Consider the following 13711-nt stretch of genomic DNA (forward strand, 5'->3'; position numbering starts at 1 on the left):
TTTTTTGAGATTTTTTTAAATTTTTTTATAGAACTTTTTTTCTTCCAATTACTTATTGTAAAGAAAACGTAATAACTTTTAAACTATGCGGTATATCCTGATAAAATAAAAACATTAATAATGCTAAATAACAGGCGATACTGAAAAAATACATAAAATACCCAGAAAATGCCAACAAATAATAAAAAATGAGACTTTGAAAAAAATCTGCTTAAAAATTCGTATTTTTTTGGTTATTTGATAAATTTCTCAAAAAAATGCCCCTATAACAGGTGGTTTTTATTACTTTCTATTATTCTCTATCGTATTATCTTTGTAAAACCAAAAATCGCATGTCTCTATCCCTATCACAACATTTGCTATGATCGTTTGAACAAAGGCCTGCCACAACATTATTCTCCACTACAGGTAGAGACAATTTTAATTTTACCTAAAATGCTTATTTTACTTCGAAATCTTTTGTTTTTATTTGCAATCTAACTTGTTTTTATCAAAATTACAAATCTAGAGCCATTTTCATTTTCGTTGTTAACGAAGCGTTGAATGGCGCGCCCGGAGAGGCTTAGTTCAAACAATCATTGCAAACGTTGTGATAGGGATAAAGACATGCGATTTTTGGTTTAACGAAGGTAATACGATAGAGAATAATACAAAGTAATAAAAACCACCAGTTATAGGGGAATTTTTTGGAGAAATTTATCAAATAACCAAAAAAACACGAATTTTTAAGCAGATTTTTTTCAAAAAGTATCATTTTTTATTATTTTTTGGCCTTTTTTGTGTATTTTATGTATTTTTTTAGTATCGCCTGTTATTTAGCATTATTACTGTTTTTATTTTATCAGGATATACCGCTGAGTTTAAAAGTTATTACGTTTTCTTAACAATAAGTAATTTGAAGAAAAAAAATTCTAAAAAAATTTAAAAAAAATCTCAAAAATTTTTTGACCTCTTTTTTGTCGATAAAAATAGGTCTAGTTTCATCTATTTTCATATGTACACTTTAACGTGACTCACACTGTATAACTTCAAAGTCATAATGTACCTCCGAGTGTAACAACCATCTAAATAAACAAGAATCAGAATGAGAATTTTTGTTTGCGTAAAAACAAGTCATCTTTATTTTATTTTATTTTTAGTAATCTTGTTTCCCTAAAAATAGCACTTCATTTTAATATTTATTTTTCCTGCTCGGTTTGGTTTGTACGGCTTGTTCTTAGTCAGCCTGGCTACGGGACTATTCCCACCTCTCGTTCCTACCACTGCAACTCCTGTGTAGCCAAGATCTACAGCTTGACCGCCTTAAAAAACCCAAACAGTGAAGGTCAAGTTTGTCACCTGGCTACCACCTTCTTACATAATTCTATCGCATTGTTGTGTTCTGGCAGTTGAGGTAGATAGTCGCCAGTTCTTCAGTGGTTGAGGATTCTGGGTAGATCTCGCTTCCACTGGCTTAATCATTACTTATCATCACGTGACATGCAGGCCAATTAAATAGCTTCCTCAATGTAGATTAAAAAATTTTTTTCGTTCAGCTGTCAGCCTTCTTCCTACTCAAATACCTATTAAGCCTGGGCTGCACCATCTTACTTTTATTTAACTTCACAAACGCCAAAAGTCTGAAACTCCACATAAAAAACACCGGTTATGGTTATAGATACGGTTAAAGTAAGGTCAGTCTTAGAATTGCACAGCCCTGCCACCCACACTAGATCATTATTTACATGTGTGCGTTAATATTACCATTATTTATTCAAGTGCGTCTCGTTTCTTGTTCGCAGTTTTTGTTTTAGAGTGATATTCAAATCGAATGCAAAAACAAGAATAATATGCTAATATTAGATAGGTAACATTACCGTGAAGAGAAGGTTGCTATTATTATATTATTTTGGGCATTAGCTTAGGAATCGATTAAGGTTCGGCCTGCGTGCGCGATGGCGACGGCGATGGCGATCAGATGTCGTGTATGTGTCGCAGGCAAATTGTATGATTCCGCATTTTACAAACGGCGTCGTCAATTCACAAACGCTCGCTGTTCTATGAAATGCCGAAGGCAAAATGTAAATTGCCTTGGCACTTTATAATATGCCAAAACATTTGATAGCCAATTCAATCGCTGTTTACAAAATGCCGCGGCAAATTGAAGTATTTAGTTCTTTTTCTCACCACGCGAGGCGCTGCTAATCAAAACAAGAAAAATGGCGTCGGATAGTGGTGTTGTGATACAGAAAACAGTCCAAATTCTACGTATTCAAAGGACTTTTCACAAAAAAAGACCTTTACTATACTTACTGAATTAAGAAAATTATACGATTCACAAATAGGAGCAGTGAAAAAGCTATGGAAAAATAAAATAGTTTTTGAGGTTATCCGGCACGTAAAACACGCTAAGGTGACAATGGAATCTGGTGCTCGGAGGACTGCTGCGGAATATATTGGTATAAAAAATATTGTGTTATGTCTTCTAGACTTCTTCTTGGTATAATAAAAATGTAAGACTTATCTAAAGGACTGACTATCGAAACTTATTTAATGTCATATTTTTATGTACCTACCTATAGGTACGTCAATAGTTTAAATTAGTCTAGTGTTGTTTTTGTTACGAAAATATTTTAATTACTTTAGGGGTAGCAAGTATTTTAGGTTTTTCTTACTTGAATAGATACCTACCTGATTTCTGAAATTATGTCTGATTTGTCCAACATGTGTTTTATGATGGTCACCCTATTGCAACAATCATAGTCGAAATTTTATCAATTGAACGAGTTGCCAATTTGCCTTCGGCATTTCATAGAACAGCGAGCGTTTGTAAATTGACAACGCCGTTTGTAAAATGCGGAATCATACAATTTGCCTGCGACATATGAATTTGTAGCGATGAGTTCACATCAACGCGTCCTGTCATTGGTCGCGGCGATCTATGCACGCGCAGTGATCGCCATCGCAATCGCTGACTTGATCTGCACACGTTTATTTGGATATTTTTCTTTGTATGACGTATTTAAAAATGTAACAATGAATGCAATTATTATGGCCGCTACCGACCGTGCGATGTGGAAGTTATTGGGGGAGGCCTATGTTCAGCAGTGGACGTCCTATGGCTGAAATGATGATGATGATGATTATTATTATTAATGTTCATCAGTAACCATTAAAATAAGTCTCCAATTTGATTAGGACATTGAAGACTTATTTTAACCTGCTTGTACGAGAAATTATTACTTTTGAGCATCTATCTGATGGTCTGATTCAACCATTTCAGATTACAAAGACGGACAAATACAACCTTTGAAATAAACCTGGATCGAGCCTCTGCTTCCATATTTTTTCTAACATCGTATTTGTGTTTCGAAATAGCTAAAATGAAAGCTATAATAGTGTTTGTCACATGCAGAATACTCGTATTGGATTTTAATATCAATAAACGATTTAGCTGCGTGAAGTTCTATGGTGGCACCAGAGGTACGTTTTGAAAATACTTACTGGTTTCTCGCGATTCAGGTGCATACCTAGTGCGAGAACCGCTACCAACATTTCTGTTACAATCCACTATAGCATGTATAATTATAATTATTTTATTATTAATGTAATTAATAAGCTAATTAGTTTAATACAGGACTGTCTTTCGGCTTTTGTAAATCTTTCTTGCATAAATAAAGATTTTATTATTATTCTGAAAAAATATCATTCGTTTTCACGCCTTAAGCCGTTGAATTAATTTTTAGGCATGGGAACAACCCTAAGAAAGCTTACTTGAATGTGTAGAATAGGGAAAGGAGGTTTTCAGATAAGATGATAGCAAATCAATCATTCCACTTATGAAATATTTTCAAATACAAAGATCATCATCATCATCATCATCAGATTGACCGGTTGGTAGCGGCCTGCATCCAGCGCCTCCTAGCTACCTTTAGGAGGTCGTCTGTCCTACATACAAAAATAGTAGAAAAGAATATTACTACTGTTCAGTTACTACTCCCCCTTTTATTATGCGCGTAAAGAAAACATTTTCCCACGTGATAATATAAGGGTACGAATGACACCATAATGAAGCCATACGGCATTTCCCACGACAGTAGGTTGAGGGCCGACTTCGAAATATAAGGAAATGAATAAGTAGTATAATAATATGATTAAATGCCACTTGGTAAAACTTTTTTAAATCAAATAGGGTGTGGATACTTAGAATCAATTTATTTTTCAATAGCGAATTAACGAATTTTATTATAATTTTGTACAGAACAATAGGTAGTGTGTAATGTCTGGAAAAACTTCAAGAGGATTTAAGACACTTTTACGCCCGTATTCACAAACGATACTTGCTTAAGTAAAGAAAATCGAACGCACAGCGTCGTATAGAGCTCTGTGATTGGTTCGTGTGTCACCCTGTGCGTCCACGCGCACTGTGAGACCTCATAGTAATGTTTGTGAATACGGGCGTTAGATTCGAGTAGATACGGTTACGATCCCTTTCCGGTATGATAAGTGTGCCACGTCCTTAAATCTGTTACGATTGTCAGTTTGAATAGAATTTAGCGTACATTCCATTTTTAATCAGGAAATAAATAAAATAAATGTTACTATTCGTATAGAATTGAGCAAATTTCGATATTCAGTCGGAAAATAGATGAAAGAAAAACCCTATCGGAAATATAACATTTAAATCCGATTTTAATTGAACAATCTATATCATAAAACCAAACCTTTCAAACTTGATGGCGTATAATCCAACCTGTCCGCGCTTTTGTCCACATAAAACGTTTTACGAAAATTCACAACGTTTCAACAGCCATTTTCCAAAAGTATTACTTAACGAAAACATTTTATAGAAAAGTGTTGAAAATAAAATATCAGTTTTACCAAAATATCACAAATTGGTTTTAAAATGAGCGGTTTGGTAGAATGAATTTTGCTATTCAATTTTTAAGCTGAATTCGATTCGCAGTTTTTTCAATATAAAGTCAATATTGACAGAATTTTTACTATTCTGAGAATGAAATGAACCGTCAAGCTTTTATTCAAAAACCATAAACAAACTGTGTATTAAAATTAGTGTTTAATACGATTAATACATCAGTGATTTTGTAAAACACCATTACTTTTTGTTGTACGAGTGTTTTTATACAATTTTAGTTAAGCATTTTTGATAACAATAAAAATTCAAATAATTGTAAATTAACCATCATTTGTTTCAGATCCAAATGCGGTGGTAGCAGTGGAGGTGAGTTAATGCACAGTTTAATAATATAAATCTTTATTTATAAGTACGTCATATTCAGCACATTTATTAAGAATTCACTACCGCGATTCACTTTGCACACAGCGCCATCTTTCGGCGCTAGGAAAATAAACAGTAAAATGCTCTTTCTTTGAGCTAAAGTCATGACAGTTTCTTAAATAACTTTCCTGAAAACCCCGCTTTTAATACGTTGAATCGTTCTTAACGTTCGCTATAACTCGTCATGTCTGAATTAAGTTTTCAGCCAAATAAGAAATCCACCCTGTATCTCCATGTTTCCGCACAGCAATATAACTTTTATGACGAGCGATAAAGAGTCCAGAATGGGGTGGTCAGCATGCAACATTTATGAATGCACCACACCACACGTTGGCTCACCTGCCTGCAATGCAGTACCTGCCTGTTTATGAATATTTATTTGTTCTGTAAATACGTTTCGGGGTTGTTCTCTATTGACGCCCCAGGTTTGTGAATATAAACAGGTTAATTAGGTACAAAAATGTACTGGGTTTCAGCTCTGGGGTTAATTAACACGTTTATTTCTAGGAATGGGAATATAAAATAAAAGAAGAAATAAAACTGAAGCCTAAATGCATGTGGTTTTCAAATGAGTTGATTATTTATGGCGGATTTACACTATGCGGAAATTAGCCGAGTCAAGTCAAAAAAACAGAGGAGTGGGGATGAAATTCATTCATTTTTCATACCCACCCCACTGTTTTTTTGACTTGACTTGGCTAATTTCCGCGCAGTGTAAAAGCAGCATTAGATTAATCTCATAGTTTGGGTGAGGTTTAAGTACATTTCTTTTGCTTTTGCATAGGATTGGGTTAGCTGCAACATACAGACTGATTTTTTTTGCGGGTCCAATGACAGTTTATCTTTCCCCCGGGACAAAGTTCTATTCACTCGGAACAAGATAAGTAACAAATGATTTATTCAGCATTTTGCGTGATAGATTGGCTTCACGAGTTTCTTCATCGTCATCAGCAGATCATTTAGTCTACACTGCAGGAACAAGTCCCTCTCCAATTTACCAGAGGCCAATTGAGAATTTGGTTTCGCTCTTTGTCCCTTAGTCTTACAACAGCTACAGGAAGAGTTGGGTTAGTCCTACTATACCAAAACATGGGCACAAAACATCTTTTTCTGAAATATCTTACTACATCAGTGCGTTCCATTATTAGTAAGTTATTACTTACTTCTAACCTTTTTCGGATATTTCTGCTGCAACCTCTAGCCTCCCAAACGCCTTATCGATGTGTACACAGCTTAATCCGACCAATTTTAACGGCTTGTTTACTGCTGTGTTTAGTTTATGACGCCTATTGCCCTTTATAGCTGTGTGAACAACGCCTTATGAGCGATTATCACACCGAAGTAGGTTATATTATTTATATTAATTTTTATTTTCTTTGGAAACTCGAGATAAGTTTTACTAGTACTTGGTAAGTTTGTGCCCGTTTTCACCATCAATCCCTAATTTTTAAGTGACCCCAATGTAAACAAAATTCCTGTTATGAGTTACCATAGGGGTTACTTAAACATTAGGGATTGATGGTGAAAACGGGCATTAGAAACCCCTAAGCCATTTTAAAAGACCAACGATACCCCACACGATGGGGTAGAAGATGAAAAAAAAAATCATCACCACTATAAAATAATGTAGGAGAGCTAACGTAAAAAAAATTTTTTTTTTCATAATTTTATTGTACCGTTTTGTCGGTGTGATTAATATAGTACATACCTCCACAAAATTACCGCTCTCTAGTGCCAATAGTTTCCAAGCAAAACCTCGGACAAACAGACATATCGAAACTATAAGGGTTCCTTGTCAGGACTACGGAACCCTAAAAACAATTCTATGAGAAGCTAAAATTTATCATCAAATTAGACATCGTTTTAATGACACCTCCCCTCATTAATTCCATAAAAACTCCCGCAGTAATTTAACTACACAAATTAATATATTACGACACGGTGTAAAAGCAGCCAATCCACAAGAATGCGTTTATGGACAGATGAAAAATTATTACCCCACTAGTTGGCTCCAACATCGAAATTTACGTTCATGAGAACAATTTTACCGATCTTTATTAATAGTATTTTCTAATTATGACACAGTTACATAGATTTGTGAGTCATTGATCCACTTTTTTATTGAAACCAGTTAAAACTCTGTAGCTAAAACTTTCATTATACTCGTGCTTCGTCCTCGAGATTAGTATAACATAGATTATATAACACAATGTAGTTTCGCATAGTCACTCCACTTTTGCACTGTTGTTTAAAGAAAAAAATAAAAAATAAAACATTTTGAGGGTAAGCCTGAAAATGTTTTTCTCTCCTCTACCGCCGATATTTCCTATGGCGGGCTCACTCCACTGGCGTCATTCGCAGTTTAGTGCTCGACCACTTCGCACGTAAACCAAAATGCCGAAACGACGTAGTGAAAGTACCGTCGAATTTTTATCAAAAAAATTGAAGAAATTGGAAAGTGAAATTAAACATTGTCGTCGGCCGCGTCGCCGCCGGCTACCATCCAGTGCATCCTCGTCGACCAGCTCGTCGCGCTCAAGCTCATCGAGTTCATCGCGCTCCCGCAGCGGGCCCCGCGCGCGCTCGACGTCACGGGACTCAAAGCCTTCGGAAAAACATTACGGTTAGTGTTCACTGTTAATTATTACGCGACTTCAGGACGTATGCAATCAGAATAGTCTGCGGGACTACTTCGCTGCATTTTCCCTGTTGTAAAATGTCGCAAAATATATGCAATCAGAATAGTCTGCGGGACTACTTCGCTGCATATTTTCATTGTATGGTTGTGGCTCTGTAAATAAATGCACTCAGAGCAATCTGTGGGATTGTCTCGACGCATAAAAGTTCGTTATTACTCAGAATTGTCTGTGGGACTTTTTCGCCAATAACGAACCGATTTTGGTCGGATTTCAGACCGACATGCAACAGAGCCCACGTCGCCTGCGACGCCACGAGAAACTGCCGCCGCCCAAGAACCGCCCTGCGCCNAGAGTAGAATACATTTGTCACCAACCCCTACTCTTCCCGCGGGTGTCGTAAGAGGCGACTTAGGGACTACACATCAAACAGAGAATGGGCAGCAGCGCTCTCTGAAAAAACATCAATCTTTAAAACTGCGATCTCCAACCCGCCTGCCAAGCGTGGAGATTATGGCAAAACCCTCCACTATAGTGGAGGAGGCTCATAGTCCAGCAGTGGACTGTAAAGGGCTGTTGATGATGATGATGATGATTATTCTGGGTAGTTTCTTCAGTGTTAAAATCCATATTTCTTGTAAAATTTTATTTTTTTTAAATTAAAACAAAACATTAAATTTTTACGTTTGCTTAACAGAGGATGAGAGTGGGCCAATCTCGCCACTGCACGACATTCCACTCTGGGCGGACCGCGCGCAGAAGATCGTCAACATGGTTGTAGAAGTGCCTCGCTGGAGCAACGCGAAGATGGAAATCAGTCTCGGGGAGCCTTTGAACCCCATTAAACAGGTATTAGGCAGGTCTACTGAGAGAATAGTAAACACGACGCGACTTTACCTTCATGGCTACCGTTCCTAGGTTGAAAGGGTAGGGATATTATGAATAAAAAAAAGGGAGGGTTCTCACACCGTGTTCTCTGTTTAATGATGACAAGGATGTCCAGTAAACAAAATAGAAAACTCGACAGACATCCGGTTCGATTCCGACGCAACGTAACCTTTGCATCGATTGAAAAGCGTCATTTAATTTTTTACCCAAATTCAAAAATATTTTGTTATGACCACTGGTGGCACTCATGAACGGAGGCACGGCACGAGTTTGGAGCGGTCGCTGACGGTGTGTCTCGCGCAGGACGTGAAGAAGGGCGCGCTGCGCTTCGTGAGCAACGTGTTCCCGCACCGCGGCTACATCTGGAACTACGGCGCGCTGCCGCAGACGTGGGAGAACCCGCAGCACGTGGACCCGGGCACGCAGGCGCGCGGCGACAACGACCCCATCGACGTCATCGAGATCGGCGAGCGCGTGGCGGCGCGCGGCGACGTGCTGCCCGTCAAGCTGCTGGGCACGCTGGCGCTCATCGACGAGGGCGAGACGGACTGGAAGCTCATCGCCGTGGACGCGCGCGACCCGGCCGCCGCGCGCCTGAACGACGTGGCCGACGTGGAGGCGCTGTTCCCCGGCCTGCTGCGCGCCAGCGTGGAGTGGTTCCGCCTCTACAAGGTGCCCGACGGCAAGCCCGTCAACCGCTTCGCCTTCGACGGCGAGGCCAAGGGCAGGGACTTCGCCTACAAAGTCGTCGATGAGGTGAGCATACGATTTTTTCATTCGAACTTACTGCTCATTTTGTATTTTACAGGAATTGAAGTTAAATTAATGGAATCTGTTCTAATAAGACCTTTTGCTTTTTCGGAAGTTTTTTTTTATACCGATGTTATCATACTTATTTGCGTCGTGTCTCTCCTTGATAAACCGAAATTAAATGTAATTTACATACTTACATAAAATTAATGGTCTACATTCTCTTGATTACGAACGAAGCGCGGCGTAGGTATTCATTCACGACTACGCGACTGTCTGATAAAAAGTGTTACGGCTCCTCGCGGTTTGCCGGCAACCGGTTTTGCTTAGGGTTCGCGCCGCGATTCGTAGTTTCATACGGTGAGAGTCTAACACTCAGGACCGGTTCTAACACTTCTCGGTTAATCACCATCGTGGCTCGCTTGCAGGAGGACAATGGGCCATTAACATTTTAACTGTATAGCCTGACCAGGAACATAAAAACCCTCGCCATGTTGCGGAAAACTAATGGTACTAATTTCTTTTAATGGCAACAGTAACTGAAAACTTCATTGACATGTCACCTTGCATGTCAGTCTATTGCTGTCAAAGTGTAAACAAAGTTTATTTTAAATGTGCGCAATTGGTTTTATGAATTAAATTGCTAAAATATTTTTATAGTCGTGAAAGAAAAGTGGTTCACAATGTGTTAAAGTATTTGTCGAAGAGAAATACTAAGGGTTTGGACAATATTTTCATTGAATAATGTTTCCGACAAAGGTTGTCAAATTGACTGACATGTTTATCGTATAGTACAGTCCACAGTGAAAATTAGCTGTGGTTTGTTTCAACTACCTATTTTAAAATTTTTTGTCACTTTCTAAGTGTTGAATTTTATTGGATTGGGAAAGAAGTACCGAGTTTGAAGCGTTCATGAGCAGACATTGCAGTTGAATATTCAAGTTCTGAATTTGATTATTGATGAATAATAAAATAAATTCTACTAGCTCGATTGATGGTTTCATTTAATTTATTTAAATCAGGTTACCTATAATAATATTTTTTCGTTAATTTATGAAAATATCAAATTAGCCCGTAATCCTGAATCCTGATACATAATTAATTTAACACAGGTACGACTGTACTCAGTGTTGCACTATCAAATGCAATTGACGCGCCACTATGCCAGGGTTTTTATGTTCCTGGTCAGGCTATACTAGAGTTTTATTGAGGTGGACTTGAACTTTGCCAGTCCTAAACAAAATACTCAAATCAAACTATTCAATAGGTAGAAACTCATCAAGTAAGCTCTCTAAATTAAAATTAAGTTTTCGGATAGATATTTTAACAATACATTTTAAGCATCGAAAAAATTCATTTGTTTATTAAGTAAGATGAGAATTTTAAGATGAACTTTTCTCAATTTTCAACCGACTTCAAAAAAGGAGGAGGTTCTCAATTCGACCCGTATGTTTTTTTTTTCTATGTTTGTTACGCGATAACTCCGCCAATTATGAACCGATTTGAACAAATCTTTTTTCTGCGTATAGGTAATACCTCAAGGGTGGTCCCATTTAAATTTAATAATAGAAAAAACAACCCCCAAGGGTGGAAAATTGGGGATGAACTTTTTTATACGCAATATCTCCGCCAATTATAAATAAATTTGAACGATTATTTTTTGTTGAATAGGTATTATCAAAAGGGTGGTTTCATGCGAATTTGAAGAAAATATTTCACCCCCAAGGGTGGAAAATTGGGGATGAACTTTTTTATACCCAATATTTTCAATTTTTAGTTTTGTTTTGTGTTCACGCATTTGAAGTCGGTTTTATTTTTTTTAAAAGTTAATTATTCGTATAAGTATTTATTTAATTTAACGTTATGCATAATATATTGACATCCTATTGCTTAATTCGATATGGTATTGTTCACTAACGCGCGTGGAATGTCACTCAGGTGCATGAGTTCTGGCGAGGCCTGGTCTCCGGCAAGGTCGCCGACGCTACCGACATCAACAAGTGAGTGTAACTGTGTTATATGTAGGTACATGATTTGTCTCGAATTCGATTTCTGCTCTGCCCTAGATGGGGAGAGGCCCCCAACCAAAGCTATAAGATACTTCGCTATCAGTCTTGAACATTTCTGTCTAATCTTTTTGTGAAATCCCATTTTAGTAATTTAAGAGTCTTTAACATTATTTTCCATCGGCCAAACGACTAGCTCCGTGCGATGATGGGTGTATCAGGCGCTCACTAAACATAAGGTGCCGGGGTGTGTGTTTTGACCTCCAAGAAGAACATTCGGCGGTCAAGTCGGCCACTCGGTCGAGCACGCTCGAGACACTGGGACCTGACCGGTTGTTGTGCGCAGGACCAACGTGACGGTGGAGGGCAGCCCGGGGCGCGTGGAGCGCGCGGAGGCGGCCGCCATCCTGGGCAAGGCGCCGCCGCGGGGCCTGCCGCAGCCCATCCCGCAGTCAGGTCAGTGCCCAACGCCTCAAGTCTACACAGTGTATCAATAAACTGGGCCTAAGTGTAGTACTACAGTTGGACCCAGTTTTTTGATTCATAGTTAAAATAACTAATTTTTAAATTTTACTACTAATGGTTAAATATTAACAAAATGTTAACTAGTTAATAGTTAAAAAATGTACTAAAAGTCAAGCTAACCATTGTTCGAAAAACATTTTTTCTGATATTTAACCACTTGTCATTTGACATCTGTCAAATTTGACTATTGGTTATTTTAACCACGAATCAAAAACTAGGAGCCTTCCTCGTCGATCATCAGTCGAATAGTACAACACCTCTTGCGACTTCGAAGATGTAAATAATGGAATCTATTTTAATTTTTAATCAAATCTGAGTGAATTAAATCCCGATGACCTTCGGAGTGACCGATCTTTGTCATTTTTACACCGTTGATACCGTAGTGATACCGAAGAAATGCACATTAGCGTAGATTTACAGTAGGGGTCAAATAAATCGAACGCAATAATGGGTATCGAGCGATACCGGTCAATAATAACGATTGTGCTGTGAATGGATAGAGTGGGAATTTATAAAAAAGTTTTTGATGCCAGTCTACTACACCCTGTTTCTGATAAGAAAATAATTCATATAACAACTGATGGTAAAGTACCTACTTGAAATGTCAGGTATCGCAAGAATTATTATCATTTTTAGACAACGTAATGTAGAAATTGGCAAAGAATTAACTAGCATAAAGGACTGCATGCAGGAAGTTACTTTGAAGGTTTGCTTTAACGGAGCGTTTCTTGTTTTCAGTGGACAAATGGCACTACTTATCAAACTTGTAAGGGACCGTGAGGAGCCTCGCGGCGCTGGCGCCCGGCTCGCGTTCGCCTCGACTAGTTCATAATGTATTTATATCTGATTAAAGTTATCGTTGTTACTCACATCTTTTATTTATCAATATCCAGCTTATCTATTAGATACCTAAAGATAGAAATAACGGTTTCATGACCATGGTCAGATCTTATCAGTCTTTCAGATCCTTTTGTGGGTACGAGTAGCATAAACAAGGATTTTGTAGAAAGTATTTCAAGCTTCAAAAATGTCAATAGAGCTGTTTTGAAAGTTCACTTCTCAAGGCGAATTTCGCAGCCTCCGATAGTCATTCGATAGCACTAAACTATTAATATTGTTGCTTACGGCGCGTGTAACGTTTGAAATTTGAAGAATAGGTACATTTCTACTATCTTAGATTTCAGATCCGGCTTTGAGGTATAGGTACTTAATCAAACGATCGTAAGCGGAATCCGAACTTGGTTGAAAAGCTAGCTTTTATTGTTCTCGCCAAAGCATTAGCGAAACTGGCGTGGCGAATGCGCCCGGCGCGACGTTACGTAAGCCATGCGGCGTGACGTCAGCGGCGCGCCCGCGGAAATGCCGCAGTTCATAGTGCACTCGATAATGCATTCACTGCTTGACACACCTACTATGGGTTGAGTTGCGATACGTGTGTCCATAACTCCATACTACTACTTGGCCATCGCATGAAAACACGTGTAAATTAAATTATTTAGTGCGATGGCCAAGTCAATATATTTATGTAAAACGTTAAAGATTTCCTGGCCTGGACTTGGTATTACATGGATCTCACAACTTTTTACCGTAGAACAACTGAGTTGCGAGACTTGGTTTTTCAACCGACT

At 38.2% G+C, this 13711-nt stretch overlaps 1 protein-coding gene across 1 annotated transcript; it reads left to right on the forward strand.

Moving 5' to 3' along the window:
• The first annotated feature begins 7438 nt into the window (after positions 1-7438).
• Nurf-38 (Inorganic pyrophosphatase Nurf-38) lies at positions 7439-12948 on the forward strand. Its single transcript, XM_028310208.1, has 7 exons — positions 7439-7901; positions 8192-8269; positions 8594-8763; positions 9106-9558; positions 11491-11552; positions 11905-12014; positions 12822-12948. Exons 1-7 carry the CDS (start codon positions 7673-7675, stop codon positions 12851-12853), a joined length of 1134 nt encoding a protein of 377 aa, XP_028166009.1. The 5' UTR covers positions 7439-7672; the 3' UTR covers positions 12854-12948.
• The last annotated feature ends 763 nt before the right edge of the window (positions 12949-13711 follow it).

This window comes from Ostrinia furnacalis, unplaced genomic scaffold, assembly GCF_004193835.3.
Source record: "Ostrinia furnacalis isolate ACB-3 unplaced genomic scaffold, ASM419383v2 OfSCF2991, whole genome shotgun sequence".
NCBI classification, from domain to species: Eukaryota; Metazoa; Arthropoda; class Insecta; order Lepidoptera; family Crambidae; genus Ostrinia; species Ostrinia furnacalis.